Raw genomic sequence first — 18,687 nt, forward strand, 5'->3', positions numbered from 1 at the left:
TCTCTATAGAAATCAACGGAAAATATTTTAACCCCCACCCCCCTCACTGAAACAACAATTTCTTTTAAAGTATTATGAATTGTTATTTCACAAATTCAAATTTATACCAATTGTTTCTTGTTTCAGGGGAGTGGGTTGTTGGGGAGGGGGGGTGGGGGGTGGATGAGGGTGTAGAACATATGTTTACAGACTAAAAGCAGCAAAAATAGTCATTTTATTGCCAATGAATCTAATATGTCAGTTGACTTTTACATAAGTTAAACATACGGAGAGATTTGATGGTTATTTATCCATTTCCATGAGTATTTGAAAATCTGGATCACTTGTTATGTTTAAAGCCCGATTTCAATTTATAAAATTGTCTAACCCTTCCGCCTCTTTATGAGAAGAGTTTTAAATGAGCAGTTAACTTTTTGACACTGGTTTTAAAATAATTAATCCATTACTTATAAACTCTTCTACAATAATAATAAAACTTGGCAGAAGTTGTGAAGGCGAGGATGGAGTATATCGAAAGATGGAGTATTTCCTCTTAAAAAAAGACTAAATCCCAAGCTTTCTTGCAGGCATATGATTCAATTTTTTGACGGGGTGGGGGTTGCATTGGGGGACGGGGGTTCGGGTCACAAACGACAAAAGAACAAACTTTTAGTAGAGCCTTGAGTAACTTTTCTTGGATGTTGTTAATAACGGAAAGATGCAGTCATGGAAGTAGAATAAAGTGTGTGCACTGGACAGATATAGTCGTGGATGTTGTTTTTAAGGCACAGCTACAGTCAGGGATGAAGAAATAAAGTATGTATATATGCACAGGTACAGTCGTGGATGTTGTTAATAAGGCACAGGTACGGTCAGGGATGTAGAATAAAGTGTGTGTACTGGACATGTACAGTAGTGGATGTTGTTTATAAGGCACAGGTACAGTCAGGGATGTAGAATAAAGTGTGTGTACTGCACAGGTACAGTCTTGGATGTTGTTTATAGGGCACAGGTACAGTCATGGATGTAGAATAAAGTGTGTGTACTGGACAGGTACAGTCATGGATGTTGTTTATAAGGCACAGGTACAGTCATGGATGTAGAATAAAGTGTGTGTACTGGACAGGTACAGTCGTGGATGTTGTTTATAAGGCACAGGTACAGTCATGGATGTTGTTTATAAGGTACAGGTACAGTCTTGGATGTTGTTTATAAGGCACAGGTACAGTCGTGGATGTAGAATAAAGTGTGTGTACTGGACAGGTACAGTCGTGGATGTTGTTTATAAGGCACAGGTACAGTCTTGGATGAAGAATAAAGTGTGTGTAGTGAACAGGTACAGTCATGGATGTTGTTTATAAGGCACAGGTACAGTCAGGGATGTTGTTTATAAGGTACAGGTACAGTCATGGATGTTGTTTATAAGGCACAGGTACAGTCAGGGATGTTGTTTATAAGGCACAGATACAGTCATGGATGTAGAATAAAGTGTGTGTACTGGACAGGTACAGTCGTGGATGTTGTTTATAAGGCACAGGTACAGTCATGGATGTTGTTTATAAGGTACAGGTACAGTCTTGGATGTTGTTTATAAGGCACAGGTACAGTCGTGGATGTAGAATAAAGTGTGTGTACTGGACAGGTACAGTCGTGGATGTTGTTTATAAGGCACAGGTACAGTCTTGGATGAAGAATAAAGTGTGTGTAGTGAACAGGTACAGTCATGGATGTTGTTTATAAGGCACAGGTACAGTCATGGATGTTGTTTATAAGGTACAGGTACAGTCATGGATGTTGTTTATAAGGCACAGGTACAATCAGGGATGTTGTTTATAAGGCACAGATACAGTCATGGATGTAGAATAAAGTGTGTTTACTGGATAGGTACAGTCAAGGATGTTGTTTATAGTCAGGTTCAGTCAGGGATGTAGAATAAAGTGTGTGTACTGGACAGGTACAGTCATGGATGTTGTTTATAATGCACAGGCACAGTCAGGGATGTAGAATAAAGTGTGTGTACTGGACAAGTACAGTCGTGGATGTTGTTTATAAGGCACAGGTACAGTCAGGGATGTAGAGTAAGATGTGCATACTGCACAGGTACAGTCTTGGATGTTGTTTATAAGGCACAGGTACAGTCATGGATGTGGAATAAAGTGTGTGTACTGGACAGGTACAGTCATGGATGTTGTTTATAATGCACAGGTACAGTCATGGATGTAGAATAAAGTGTGTGTACTGGACAGGTATAGTCATGGATGTTGTTTATAAGCACAGGTACAGTCATGGATGTAGAATAAAGTGTGTGTACTGGACAGGTACAGTCAGGGATGTAGAGTAAGATGTGTATACTGCACAGGTACAGTCTTGGATGTTGTTTATAAGGCACAGGTACAGTCATGGATGTGGAATAAAGTGTGTGTACTGGACAGGTACAGTCATGGATGTTGTTTATAATGCACAGGTACAGTCATGGATGTAGAATAAAGTGTGTGTACTGGACAGGTATAGTCATGGATGTTGTTTATAAGCACAGGTACAGTCAGGGATGTAGAATAAAGTGTGTGTACTGGACAGGTACAGTCGTGGATGTTGTTTATAAGGCACAGGTACAGTCAGGGATGTAGAATAAAGTGTGTGTACTGACCAGGTACAGTCGTGGATGTTGTTTATAAGGCACAGGTACAGTCATGGATGGAGAGTAAGATGTGTATACTGCACAGGTACAGTCTTGGATGTTGTTTATAAGGCACAGGTACAGTCATGGATGTGGAATAAAGTGTGTGTACTGGACAGGTACAGTCATGGATGTTGTTTATAAGGCACAGGCACAGTCATGGATGTAGAATAAAGTGTGTGTACTGGACAGGTATAGTCATGGATGTTGTTTATAAGCACAGGTACAGTCATGGATGTAGAATAAAGTGTGTGTACTGGACAGGTACAGTCGTGGATGTTGTTTATAAGCACAGGTACAGTCATGGATGTAGAATAAAATGTGTGTACTGGACAGGTACAGTCGTGGATGTTGTTTATAAGGCACAGGTACAGTCAGGGATGTAGAATAAAGTGTGTGTACTGGACAGGTACAGTCATGGATGTTGTTTATAAGGCACAGGTACAGTCATGGATGGAGAGTAAGATGTGTATAATGCACAGGTACAGTCGTGGATGTTGTTTATAAGGCACAGGTACAGTCATGGATGTGGAATAAAGTGTGTGTACTGGACAGGTACAGTCATGGATGTTGTTTATAATGCACAGGTACAGTCATGGATGTAGAATAAAGTGTGTGTACTGCACAGGTATAGTCATGGATGTTGTTTATAAGCACAGGTACAGTCATGGATGTAGAATAAAGTGTGTGTACTGGACAGGTACAGTCGTGGATGTTGTTTATAAGACACAGGTACAGTCATGGATGTAGAATAAAATGTGTGTACTTGACAGGTACAGTCGTGGATGTTGTTTATAAGGCACAGGTACAGTCATGGATGTAGAGTAAGATGTGTATACTGCACAAGTACAGTCTTGGATGTTGTTTATAAGGCACAGGTACAGTCATGGATGTAGAATAAAGTGTGTGTACTGGACAGGTACAGTCATGCATGTTGTTTATAATGCACAGGTACAGTCATGGATGTTGTTTATAAGCACTGGTACAGTCATGGATGTAGAATAAAGTGTGTGTACTGAACAGGTACAGTCGTGGATGTTGTCAATCAGGCACCGGTACAGTCATGATGTAAAATTTCTAGAGTTGTCTGGACAGTACAGCAGAATCTTAGAGAGGTGGATCTAATAAAAATATTTACTTATACAAATATTTTCTTCGGATGTTATCGATAATTATAGCATTAATTTCCTTTAATATGAGCAATTATTTTAATACCATACCCTACATATTCCAGGTATCACACCACGGTTATCGACCAGTCAAGATGTTAATTGTTCCATGCATATAAAAATAATTTTTATTTCTTTTGAGAATTTTTTTTTTTTTTTTTTTGGGGGGGGGGGGGTTCTTCCAGCCTATTTTTACAACTTTGATACCTGTGCCTAGCAAATTTTATGTACTTTGTAAATAAATATATATATATATTTTTTTTTTGTCAGGAACTATTCTTTTTCAGGGCATATAGGAGCTACTTCCTGGGGTGCACTTGAGATGTTTATATATAACACATTGAAAACGGGTGGATCAGCCCATTCCACCCGAATATATCGTAAGACATATATTTATGGGAAAAAACCTGTGCTTTTCATTGACACCTCTTGCGTGTTCAATGAAATGGGTGAAATTAATAATATTGTGACGTACTTATACTTTCTAACATAAAATTGAGGATTACAAATTAATTCCAATATTTATTTTAATTTCCTTTTTTATTTTACTTTGTTTATTGTTTACTCGTATATTTTCTATAATTATACTAGCATGTTTCATTTTAAATTCATCATTGTTATTGAGCACGTAGGGTATTGAAATTATGCCCCCCCCCCCCCCAAAAAAAAAAAAAATTAAAGACCTGGCTCATATTGTACTCTGAACATTAAATTTTAAATTAGTACAGTTACTGAGTTCCACAAATACTAAAGAACTATGTAACCTCGGTAAATTTCTGTATTTTTCTTATCAATTAAGAAATGATGTTTTAAATAGTGTACAATAGAAGTGATAATACATTAAATGCCATTGTTTATGTAATTGCCACATGTAATGTATATTGTATAGCATATACTACACTTATCCTGTGCAAAGCTTATGTATAAATATTTATGTACATATTTTGTATACCTATGAGATGTAATGTCTCTGGTTCAAATAAAACAAACAAACAATAAAGCTTTAAATTTAAATCTGTAAAAGTTTTGGATCCTTCCCTAATCACTGCTGACATCGTTTGTCTCGGTATCACTGTCATGGGTAATATAAAGATTAGCGTTAATTGCGCTTTGATTGAATTCAGTCTAAATCTAAATCGGAGAAAATCCACAGAATTTTTTGTTGTGGATGTTATTAATCAAGCGCGGGTTAAGTTAATCAAGCGCGGGTTGAGTCAGTGTAGTGTTTATGTACGGCACAGGTACAGTCGCAGAAGTTGTATATCAGGCACAGGTATACAGTCATAGATATACAAAATGTACGCTGTAGTAAATGTTACTTTTTAGAGATAATAGCGATCTATGCAATGGATTTAGGCATAGTCAAGCTTACACATATATTTTCCGCGATATATTCAATAAGCTAGTTATCGTTACCGTTTTGGCGATTACAGCCTTCCATAAAGTAGATTAATTATTAACACATTTCGTATGTTTCATTAAAAAAAACAATCCATACTTAATTAACAACATACAGTTTAATACGTTGAACAATCCGGAAAATCTTGCTCTGACATTCCGTTTTTGATATTAGTGAGCAGGTACAGTCATGGATGTCCGGTACCAGCATTGCCGAGTACGGTTGCGGATGATAGCTGACAGCCACTGTTGGACACGACTCTAGGACCATAACGAATTTAGGGCCTCCGACGATAGGTGTGGTACGTCTTTTTTAAACGTGGTTTTTCGTGACTGAAAATGTCAGAATCTTTTATTTTAACAACTTTTAAGTTTATTTAAAGTAGATTCAAAATTTTATTAATTTTATTTTACATTTAACAATCCGGAAGACAAGCCCCATGCTATAGACATTAAAAAGTAGGTCTTTCAATAATTGGAACTCTTCAACCCCAGGGAATAAGACAACTGAACTACGTTGCGTATGTCCTAAAAAAATTATATACAACATAGTAGGTTAGGTACATGTAATATTTAAAACACTTACTTCGTGAAAACTCGGGAAACAGCCAAACTGTTGTCCCTCGATAATGGGGAAGACCTGGGAAACTGTTGCCTGGCCCTCGGCCACGGGCAACAGTTTCCCAGGTCTTTCCCACTACCGACAGTTTGACTGTTCCCCACGTAAATGTATACTGTGACGTCAAGTGACTTCGTACTTTCTGGAACGAACGACAACCCTGCAACGGTGACTTTGGACCCCCCCCCCCCCTAGTTAGAATAATCTAACTGTGTCTCGGTACAAGCCCTCACCACAGTTAGAATACGTCCCATATACATGCAATGTAGCAAATCGGAGTGGATCCACTCCGAAATGATTTTGAAGTAAACAAAAGGAGTTGCACTGAAAATAACTACCAAATTAATCATAACAAACCTTTTTGAGATTGTATATGCCTTTTAACCAAAAAAATAATCCATATAAAGACGGAAATTCAACTCCTTTTCTCAACGTTTTTTTTTCTCGCTTCAAATTTACACACCATGTTGACATTCGGAACTCTCTGGATGGATCATAGTAAAAGCACTGAGTTCGAGTTATCGCCCGTGTTTATTTCGCTACATTGCAAATACACGGAACGAATTCTATCGTTAAAGTGACAGTACGGCGCATCTCATCAAAAAACTGAACTTGATAAAATTTTCCGACAAAATTTGGATTTTTTTTGCAACTCATAAATGTATAACTTTTCAGAAAATTACAACTTTCACAATGAAATAATTTTGATTATTTCCTTAAAATTAATAATTATTTATGGGACGTTAATATATACATCGCAACGTGTTCGGGGTTCCACATTCCATGCTATGCACGCATGCGTAGTTTTCATAAACAAAACAGCATGGTAAGAGAAGGAAGCCCTAAGAGCCTGCTACATTGATAAAGTCGACCAAAAAGAAAAAGAAACTGAAAATAAAGCTTGAAAAAGCAACTTTCCTGACTAAAATTTAGTTTGGGGATTAATATATTTGTTGGATGAGGAAGAAACGGGAACTCGGCGTCACTCACGCAGGGCTCGCGAAGGTTCTACTCAACAGGTTTGTTGATAGTTGTTATCATTTTTCATTATTCCATCGCTTTCAAAGAAAAAAAATTCGTGTAAACTCAACATAAAAATACACTTATGACTTATAAACATTGTTACCATTTGAAGTGCTAATTTTTTTAACTGTGCAGAAAAATATTTTGTTTGACATTTGCCGCGATAACGTTTGATTTGGTGGTTTTTCCTTTCCCGGACCCCAATACACAAACCGTCAACATTTGTACTTTTAATTCTGTTAAATTCGTCTGAAAGCAGACTAAAATCTTAACGATTATTATTTTGGATTATTTTTTTTATCAGAAAGTTATGATAATTTGCTTTTGAAAATTACTTTTACCTCATATTCATTATAATTTGTAAACGCTACAGTGTAGGCACGTGCCGTTTTAGAATTCACGTGGTACAAATAAATATATCTAAGATTGCTCCAGTTTGTACGACCCTTGGTTTTCCGGCAGATTCTAATTACGTTAATTTTGTATGAGGAGAGAATATTTCTGTTTCTCAAACTGCTTACATCAACTTTATACCTTATTTCTTAATGATATATTGGGTAAATTTGAATGAAAAAGCACACGTTTTGCAGCCGTACTGCCGCTTTAAACCGGGTCCGTAGGACAATATCATTTTAACGATAGAATATTCTATCTAACCCCCCCCCCCCCCAACCCTAGAAAACGTGGACAGCAACACCATCAGGAAATAGGTTTTTTCACGTTTGGGAAAGGGATTTTTGTTTTGCTTGTCATGACGTTTCGGAAAGGAGATTAGGTTTTTTTTTTTTTTTGCTTGTCAGGAAATTTTCTGGGTTGGAAATTTTTTTTTTGACGGGGGGGGGGGGGGGAATCCTGGATCCGCGCATGGTAAGTTGCATGTCTGTAGCGGAGCCTAAATAGGTCAAGTGCATTATTTTAACGAAAGGCATTATAGAGTAGATGGAGCTGTTTTTGTTTCAAAAACATGTATAGCTCTCGTAGGATAGAGAGAGGAATGACTTGAGAATCTATCCTTGTACGATTTGACAAATTAATTGAACTTCCGCTTTTACTTTCACTTTTCAATTTCAAGTGTAAACATGCAGTGACAACTGTCGATTGTGTCAATCATGTCAATCAACGTCTTTATCAAACATTGATGTAAAGTTTTTGGAGGTAAAATATTCTTACAACTAAGGGTAAACTGATATTATAAGCTTCCATTTTGGAACATTGGAATTTTAGCATAATCAGTATCAATTATTTCAAAGAAGCGCCAATATTAGACATGTACAAACCAAAGACTGTATCAGGTGTCATAGTTTAAACGTATAAATGATCGACTGAAGCACCATTTATAGTGAAATCATGTAAGTCTTCTCTTTTACATAAAATCTATTTATATCAGGGACCTATATATAGTATATAGGTCCCTGTTTATATATATGTTTCAATTTCAAAGTTGACAATTCAGTCGTGACTTGACAAAACGCACTGTACAGCTGTAATCATCTTGTTTTCTTTATAGTGCGGTAGTTTTAAACACCCAATTTTATTTTAACGCCCCCAAAATCTACCTAATTCAAGATCAATAATATACCGCCTGTCAATCATTAAAAAACAATAGCTTCTGATTTGATTGATGGGCCAGCTACGTGGGCTACCTGGTAATCTGAGTTTGCATGTTTTGAAAACAATTACCTGGTCACGCGTCAAATGCTTTCATGTGCTGCATGAATGGTCGCTTTGTATACACTATGGTTAAAAAAAAAATCATGTCGCTGTTATATTGGTTGATAATTTTATTTTTAAAAAATAATTGAGAGTAGATAATTAAACAGTGACTTCGTGATTTTTTTTTTTCAATCTCCACTGCTGTTTTGTACTTGTTAGCGGTATGACGTCCAAAATAACTGTAGAACTTTTCGAAGAAAAATTAGCGTATATTCCAGGGGTAGACAAATAGAATTTTGCAGTACTTGCCCTCGGACAGGTTACCATCGTAAAATTACATGTCCTACCAAAAAATATGCTTGCCCCACCTTTTTCTTAATTAACACAAAATTAGAGCATCATCGTTAGTATTAATTTATTTCTCAATTGATACACTACATGGGGACCAAACTAGACCCAAAATCACTTAATTCTTCCTCAGAAAAATTTAGGGGTAATTCTTGTTCCGTTGAGATTTCTTAGCTTGTGCAGTGTGCATATCTATATACCTGTACATAATTTAGACATTTTTCTCTGTGCTACTTTAACATAAAGAGAAAAAAAAAGAAGACTTCAAATCATTTGATGATTTCTAATACTGTAAGGCATATGGATATCGAGCATTAGGATTTTAGTGCATATTGTCAACATACAATTTCTCATCTGAAAAAAGTTATTTCATATCCTGCATAATATGCATACATGATCACAGTTCATTATTTTAGAAGTAAAATTTTACATTTAAGATTCGGATTTCTTTCCGTATTTTTTGGGGGTATTAGTAAAGTCAAAGTTTCAATCTATTTTCTTCAAAATTCTTTCATGAGGTATACCTTATTTTTTTAATTTAAGAATAATGTGTATTTATTTGATTGAAAACAAAAAAATAATATACGGTATTTGATTATGAAAACCACCACTGCATGCCGACCGTGACTTTATGTGATCGCCAGTCAACAGCTCCAATTAAAACGTTTGTATCCACGGCATGAATTTTACATTATGACAATACCTAAAAGGGTCTAAAATCCACTTCAACTTTTGTGACAAGAAATTGATAGCTGCTATGTTTTACGTCTTGACACATAAATGGGTAAATTCTAGAGGAGTTCCGACTGAGTATTCAATGTACTGTGGTCAACAGCAGCGAAAACAGGTGCTCTCCTGTGATTCATTACATTTCGACAGCGGTAAAACAAACATTTGATTTTTTGTTAACTGGAGAAGCACTTGCCCGCGGGCAGGTACCACTTATCAAACAAGCATTCTGAGAGTATTGCATTAGCAATACTAGTCCCCTACCGGCAAGTGTAATCTGGTTCCGTTCCCGTTAAAAATTGAAAATGCCATAATTCCGTCAAAAATTAATGAAGCGGGACGAAATGCAAACTTGATCTATAACTAATCAGGGTAAAGCCACATACCAAAAATCAGCTAAATATCTACAAGCGTTTAGAAGAAAATTGCGGAAAACCCGTAAAAATTGAAAAGGCCGTAATTCCGTCAAAAATCAATGAAGCGGAACGAAATGCAAACTTGATCTGTAACTCATCAAGATACACTCACATACCAAAAATCAGCTCAAAATCTGCAAGCGTTTAGGAAAAAAGTGCGGAAAACCAAGTGGGACAGACTGACAGACAGACAGAGGGACAGACAGACGGACAGACAGACAGACAGACGGACGGACAGACTCAGAGGAAACCTATAGTCCCCTCCGGTTTCACCGGTAGGGGACTAATAACTTGCCCGCCAAACAAAATTGGTTGTCCCGGGCGTCGGGCAATGCTATTTGTCTACCCCTGTATTCAAGCCCTCTCTTCCCTCAGTAACTGCAAGAGATCCGGAGAGAGAGAAGAAGTTTCTGTAGTAACACAGACCGATAATTCTTCCAAGCCAGGCCCCTTATTCAACCTGTGCCTTGATTTCAAGAATGTACGTAATGCACTTGTCGACCTTGCACTTGGGTACACAGAAACCCAATTATCCGTGATTAGAAACAATCTACCCCCTCCCCGACCATTGAAAATTATAACAAAATGCAATGGATTAAATAAGAAAAGATATTTATACTAATATAAATAAAGTATCTTGTATCTAACGCCATGAATTACGAAAGATTCTTTTTATATCCAAATCTGTAAACAGGGCATAAGAACACTGACCCTCGGAAATGGCGAATATTTGGACACCAACATTCGCCAGAAAAGTAAATAATATTCCGATGTGGTAAATGTTCACACAATAAGTGGAATCTATTTATTTCAATATTCACACTTAATATTTTATAATAATTTCTTTTATTGGTGATTAAAATATTGATATGATTGCTTTGTAGTTTTCACCTTCTTTTTTTTTTTAATTTTACGATTTTTAAAAAAGATATGTCTTTTTAATTTTTTTTTATTCAAAAGATAACAACGAAAACGCTAAGTCTACAAATTTTATATTTCAGTACCTAATTTATTTTAAATATTTTCACTCAAAATTATGCACAAAACGCGTAATGTTGACCCTGATTACCAAAAGCCGGACTTCCTGTGTAATGCAGTGTGTATAGGGATTTTTGACATCTTGAGTATTGGGGCTCTCCAGGTAAATAACACCAGTACTTCCTAGACCACTCCCCCTCCTCAGGTAACCGTACGGTAAAAAAATTGGGTCTTTAAGTATAGTTATAAACGTGGAAATTTTCCACAATGTCAATGATATTTACTACATTTTGTAAATGTAGCATACCATAAATTAATGTATCAGTCAAAGGTGTTATCTCATTGATGGTAAAAATGAATTCTGTGTCATCTGTGTAGATAATTCCTGTATTAATTTATAGGTCACAGGGTAACTTTTTAAGTCGATTAAGAGCTATCATGTGTGTAGATGGTTAAAGAAAAGGTATTATGGTTATAAGAAAGATACCCTCAAATTATCTCTAGAAAAAAATTGTATTTCAAGGATTGGCCTTTGTGTACAAAAAAAAAATTGAAAACTTAATCCACCTACCGACTCAATTTTTCATTAGCATGTAATCGTAAACAAAATTTTTTCTTAGGCCTAAATATTTACTTTATACCATTTTTTATGTTGTGTTTCAGCTTTTTAATGGTGATGGATTGTAGCTGAAGTTCATATTTGAGTCACTATGGTATCTAAAACATCTCTATATAGACAAGAGTATCGTCCTGCTTCTCTTGTTAAAAATATACCAACGTATTATGAGTCCCTAACTTATCGGCACCACCGACGTGAGCTTGAGTATGCTCACACTCCTATTTCTTGGGATGCAGATTTAGATGATAAATCTGAGTCACCACAGGAAGATGCCATACCTATTTCAGAACTGAAAATAGAGGAGGAAGAAGAGGAGAATAAGGTTGTAGACAAAAAGGAAGAGATTAAAAATAAGGAGACAAATGATGAAGAAAAAATATTGAGAGAAGAGGATGATAAAAAGGAGAAGATTAATGTGAATAATTGTGAAGAAGAAGAAAAGATAGCTGTGAGTAACGCTGAACAGAAAAGGCCTGTAAGTGCAGTCAAGAAATCGGATGTATTGGTTGAAAAGCAAACTTCGGAGACCAGAGAACTGACAAAACTGGCCAAGGAAAAATTAAAGAAATATAGCAGCATGGAGAATAAAAATACTAGCAAATTAAAGCCATCACAAAGTAAAAACAAAGTAACAGGTATGAAAAAGAAAAGGGTGTATACTGGATAAATATCTTCATGAATTTGTTGTAAAGTGTTAAAATTTAGTAATAATCCATATGCTTGTAATATCACCCCCCCATATCAGCATGCATAGATAAATATCAGCCCTTGGGCCTTCATCCCTCTGGTGAATATTGGTATCAGTATCTTGTCCTGATATAAGTTGTGATATAGAATAGAGTATTTTTAATATTTTTCTATATACTTAATAAAAACATAAAATTGCTCTAAATAATTCAAGAACAGTATTTGTAAACACTTCTTACAGCCAATAAAATAGAAAAAGGAAAATTAATATGATAGTTGAAACCACGTTATATTCATGTTTCATTTTGGTACTTAATTTTATTCTTTAGAGGATTTTCTAAGACCCAAGCATGCTGATGAGAAAATTTTTGAAAAAAGGCCAAAGCGACCTGACAGAAGTGGACAAATACCATCTCGTCCTAAAACAGCCTGCTCCTCATCCCTGCCGAGGGAATCTGTGCCTCGCCTCTCATTAGGCTCCCCCAGACCCCTCTCTGCTGCTTCCTGTGATAAACCTCCTTTTGTTCTTTATGGCAGTGGAGACACTGAACTAGAAACAGGACACAAAAGAACTTACAATGTCCACTGTTCTACTGATGTAAGTAAAAAAAATAATTTTTATAATGATCAAATTTATTAGTCTGATGTCCGACCTCAAGCTTTTGCCAATTCTGCCCCTCTCTTCTTGTGATTGAAAGAATGTCAATATCTTAAACTTCAATTTCAAAGAAGGTGAATAACATTTGAAAATCTTGGCCTAAACATATATTTCCAAAATTGATAAAACCCAGTCATTTTCTTCACCAAATTACAAGGATAAAAAATTTAAAAGGAATTTTTTTGTTGATTTTGGTGTTACATGTACTAAATTAACAGTGATTTTGGGCAGAATTTGTTAAAAAAAAATGTGTGGTATTGTTTGGTACATTTATAATTAATTAGAAATTATAGATTGATTTATTGTATTTAGCAATTTTATGTTTCAAGATCTACCCCACTGCAGTTAAAGCCAGACAGCAACATTACCTTAGAGCCAAAAAGTTGGAGGACCTAAGGAAAAAAATACTTCTTCAGAAAAAGAAACACAAGAACGCATTTGCAAACAAAATCTCCAAGGAAACCACAGGTTGGTGTAGTGAATATCAGAACCAGTACCCAACTTACGATAACGAAGAGTACGCCAGGCGACTAAGGGCGCTGGAATTCGCAAGGGCTCGGAAAGTCAAGTGTGATCTGTAGCAAAGGAAACAAAGGTCTCAAGTGTTATATTCATTGTTCTTTGCATGATATATATGCATTGTAGAAGTTATGTTTATGACAAATAGTTTATGTATACACTGAAGATGTATATTTGACCTCATACTTTTTTTTTTAGTTCCAGATAAATATCTTGTAATGTGAATATGTTATTTCTTCTTTCCACCCTATCATTTTGTATTTCATGCAATCAGACATTTATTGATTAAATATATCCTTTCTTTTCTGCTGCACAGAAGAGACAGAAAAAATGAATTTAGAAAAATACAGCGATGAAAATAAAACTTTTCATTACATTTTCAACAGTGAAATACTGTAATTTATGCATTGAATAAAATTGATATTTTCATAGGTACAAATAAATTTGTAAACTTGTAGAAATATCAGTGTCAACAATGGTTTCACAATGTACATTCGTGTATTTCTTGAACAGCCAGAGATACAAAAGTACACATTTTTGCTATTCTTAAATTATTATTCATATTTTGATATTGGCTGTCAAAAGTTGTTTTACCTGCAGTTTTCACTTTTAGTATTACATGTGTTAAAGTATTAGATTGTTGTTATATTTTTAAATCATTGTACATGTACTTCTAGTAAAGGACCAAGTTATTATGATATTCATATTTACACATGAAAGAATTATTAATAGATGAAGAATAACCATTTACTTAAATAATTTTACATTATGATCACTTATATTTACAAGGTCTTATTTTTGCATGAAAACAGAAGTGATCTTAATTGAAAGAAAAAATTTCCACTAATTGTTGATCGAGAAATATCTGCAGTTGATTTTTACATGTACAAATATTATTGTCTGGCTAAAACACACATCTGGTTAACATATGGTAAGTTTGTAGAATAATCTGTTAAAATTACTAATCCTAAATATATAAAGGACTTTTTTATGGCATCTTGAGAGAAGCACTGATCGCAAAATAAATTATAAATTTTGTTGAAATACTAGTACCTGTTAAATAACCCTCTCTACACTGCACACTAAAGGGGTCTAATTTTGTGGTATTTTTATGCAGTTAGAGTAATCTGCCCATAGATCTACTCAGTTTATAATCAATTCAAGCATTCTAAACATTTAAAAGGTCATGATAAAATACACTTTATTTGCATGTATTTTCCTCACAAAAATAAACAGCATTGATTTCTGTTCGTTATTTGTCATTTTCACTGAGGGTAAATGCCAAGTACCCTGTGTTGAAATTGGAATAGATAAGTTCAATATTTACACCGTTATACAATATAATGCCAGAATAACATAATTTTGCTTAAGTGTAAGGAGGGTCCTTAAACTCTTGATGAACAGTCTTTGACGACTATGGGTCACTTCTGGATATTGAGTACTGGTGCAAAATAAAGGAATCTACGTACATGCACATACATGTAGTACAATTGTATATCTATCTATATATATATATATATATATATATATATATATATATATATATATATATATATATATATATATATATATGAATCTTTGAAAAAAAATAAATAAGAGGCTAAAATAACTTCAAACCAACCAATAAAGATACAGATCATTTCAGACCTGATATTTTCTCTTTTTTCAGAATTTAAGTTACATGTATGTTACATAACCAGAGTTATTTTTTGTTAGTCATTGTTTATTATTGAATTGTTGTGTGATTTTTCTTTTTTAGAAATAAAAATTGCTAGACTGTCTTTAAGCACATGTTTTGTGTTATAACACTGTCCATTGTTCAGAGAACTAGGTTCAACTAGCTGTTTTGAACATATTACTATTTCACTATAGATAAAAATGATGGTTACAAGTTCTTTTAACTCAGTGAATCCTTCCTTATAATATATACATACAATGATTAGAAATATTAATTCCTGATTTTTTTATTTGATTTAAAGTTATGCTATCTATATAAATAAGATAAATTTAAAGACCCTTTTGACTTCTTTGTAAACTAATCTTTTAATATGACATATTTGTGACCTAATATATACCATCAATTCAAAAAATTACCTAAATGAACGTGTTTTTTTTTTTTTTTTTTTTTTTTTTAAAACCCATTTAATATACATGTAAAAATTAAATTAGTTCCGCCATTGTTGTTTGTGCAAATACCCTAATTCTCAACCTAAAATGTGCACATTATACACTTCCAGAAGTATCAAAAACTTGATACTTCAGTTTGTGTATCGATGTATCATATCCCCACCTTCTGCATCACAATACATCTATGTATTGTTACAAGCCTAGTACACCATGTAGAAGGGTAGCAGATATGAGATCTGCTGAAATATAACATTGAAAGAGTAATTAACCCTAATCCTTTATAGTTGTCTCTTCAGACCAATAAACTCACTTGTTTTGAATTTTCTGACATCCGACAAAAAATTTAAAACAAGCTTGTTTATTGGTCTATAGAGACGACTGTAAAAGATTAGAAGGTGGATAAAATATACAGGTTGGTGAAAGAATATGTCTAGAATTAGGGAGTAAAGGTAGTTGATTGACCAATGCTGGAAAGTGAAGAAATTCTCACCAACTGTGCACAGAAAATCTTGCGCCGTAAATTGCACAATATTGCATTACGGGATCTGTAGCTTTATGGTCAAAGACTAAAATGTAAAATCATAACGTACAGTTCTGCAGCTACAGTTCACCTGACCAAGGGCCCATGGAATTCATAAATTTGGAATGGGCATCCTATACAGTATAACAAATCATAACTATGCAGTTATTTTGTTTGCTTTATTCCCAGGAGCAGAGATAAATATTTTCAAATAATGCATTTTCGTTAATCAATAGAGCCCCCCTCCCACCATAAGATCCCCTGAATCTGGGGCCATGAAATTCACTAATGTGGAAGAGGCACCCTTGCTCATCATAGCTATTTACTTAGTTTGTTTGTCTATATCTAAGAGGAAGGAAGATTTCATAAGAAATGATGCATTTTCATAATAAAATCAATAGAGCCCCTTTCTAATACCAGAAATCCTGACCCAGGGGCCATGAAATTCCAGTTTGGAAGAGGCTCTCTAGCACATCACAACTATGCACTTTTTAACTCACCTGAGCCGAAGGCTCAAGTGAGTTTTTCTGATCGAAATTTGTCCGTTATTTGTCGTTGTTGTTGTCGTCGTCATTGTAAACTTTTCACAAATTCATCTTCTTCTCCAGAACCACTGGGCCAATTTCAACCAATCTTGGCACAAAGTATCCTTGGGTGAAGGGGATTCAAGTTTGTTCAAATGAAGGACCATGCCCTCTTTCAAGGGGAGATAATTACAAATAAGTGAAAAATTAATGGCATCTTTTAAAAATCTTCTTCTCATGAACCACTAGGCCAGGAAAGATGAAACTTATGTGGAATCATCCTCAGGTAGTGTAGATTCAAATTTGTTCAAATCATGACTCCCAGGGGTAGGGTGGGACCACAATGGACGAGCAGTTTTACATAGGAATATATAGGGAAAATCTTTAAAAGTCTTCTCAAGAACAGCAAAGCCATGACTGGTTATATTTAAATTGTCATCAGGTAGTATAGATTAAGATTTGTTCAAATCAGGACCCCCGGGAGTAGGGTGGGGCCACAACGGTCAAGCAAAGATATACATTGGAATGCATAGGAATTTTAAAAAAAAAAAAAAAAAAATCTTCTTCTCTTGAAAATCAAAGACATGATCAGTCATATTTATATGGAAGCATCCTCAGGTAGTGTAGATTCAGATTTGTACAAATCATGAACCTCGGGGGTAGGGTGGGGCCACAATGGACGAAATTTTTTTTAAATAGAAATATATAGGAAAAATCTTCTTCTCAAGAACAGCAAAGCCATGAATGGTAATATTTATATGGAAGCATCTTCAGGTAGTGTAGATTCAGATTTCTTCAAATCATGACCCCCGGGGGTAGGGTGGGGACACAATGGACGAGCAAAGTTATACATAGGAATATATAGGAAAAATCTTTAAAAATCTTATTCTCAAGAACAAAAAAGCTATGATTGGTCATATTTATATGGTAGCATCCTCAGGTAGTGTTGATTCCAGTTTGTTCAAATCATGACACCCCCCCCCCCCCCCCCCACTATATAGGAAAAATCTTTAAGAATCTTGTTTTCAAGAACAACAAACCTATGATTGGTCATAGTTACAAATGTATATGGAAACATCCTCAGGAAGTGTAAATTCAAGTTTGTTCAAATCATTACCCCTGGGGGGTAGGGTGGGGTCACAATGGACGAGCCAAGTTTTACATATGAGTATATAGGAAAAATCTTCTCATGAACAGCAAAGCCATAATTGGTCATTGTCTATTTGGAGGCATCCTCAGGTATTGTAGATTCCAGTTTGTTCAAACCATGACCCCCAGGGGGTAGGGTGGGGCCACAATGGACAAGCAAGGTTATACATAGGAATACAAAGGATTTTTTTTAAATTTTCTTCTCAAAAACAGCAAAGCCATGACTTAAGTTATATGGAAGCATCCTCAGGTAGTGTAGATTCAGATTTGTTCAAATCATGACCCCAGGGGATAGGGTAGGACCATAATGAAAGTTTAAACTTACAGGAAAAAGCCACAGTTCGTCAAAGAAATTTGTAAGTATCCTTAGTGTAGATTCAAGTTTGTTCAAATCATCCCCCCTTTTTTTAGGGGTAGGCCAGGGCCACTACTTTTTAATACTGAACTAATTTCTGCTTTTTTTCCCAAGCCACAGTGCTCAGGTGAGTGATGTGGCCCATGGGCCTCTTGTTTTGCTTAATACCCAGTAGCACAGAAAAGCATTTTCAAAGAAATAGTGCATTTTCACCATTTAATCAATAGAGCCTCCTATCAGAACCCCTGACCCTGGGGCCACAAATTTCACAATTTTGGAAGGCACCCTTGCTTATCATAACCATGCACCTCCTAGTTTATTTGCTAAATGAATATTTTTACAGAATTTATGCATTTTCACTATATGATCATTAGAGCCCCACCTTAACTCCAGAGCCCCTAACCCTGGAGCCATGAATTTCATAATTTTGGTAGAGGGCTCAATGCATATTACAATCATGACAACAGTTTAACTGCTTGATGTTCCGGTATAAAGAAGATTTTTAAAGATCGCATTCAATTTTATGGTTTTAGTCCCACC

At 35.2% G+C, this 18,687-nt stretch overlaps 1 protein-coding gene across 1 annotated transcript; it reads left to right on the forward strand.

Annotated features, from left to right (window-relative positions):
* The first annotated feature begins 7,965 nt into the window (after positions 1-7,965).
* LOC133181918 (RNA polymerase-associated protein LEO1-like) lies at positions 7,966-14,718 on the forward strand. The gene is made up of 4 exons (XM_061316572.1): positions 7,966-8,020; positions 11,653-12,243; positions 12,625-12,893; positions 13,283-14,718. The coding sequence occupies exons 2-4, from the start codon at positions 11,700-11,702 to the stop codon at positions 13,532-13,534; spliced, it is 1,065 nt and encodes a 354-aa protein (XP_061172556.1). The 5' UTR covers positions 7,966-8,020; positions 11,653-11,699; the 3' UTR covers positions 13,535-14,718.
* Positions 14,719-18,687: the final 3,969 nt, after the last annotated feature.

The sequence above is a fragment of the Saccostrea echinata genome, unplaced genomic scaffold, assembly GCF_033153115.1.
Source record: "Saccostrea echinata isolate AGI-Se365-2 ecotype Australia unplaced genomic scaffold, CSIRO_AGI_Sech_v1 ptg000009l, whole genome shotgun sequence".
In the NCBI taxonomy this organism is placed as follows: Eukaryota; Metazoa; Mollusca; class Bivalvia; order Ostreida; family Ostreidae; genus Saccostrea; species Saccostrea echinata.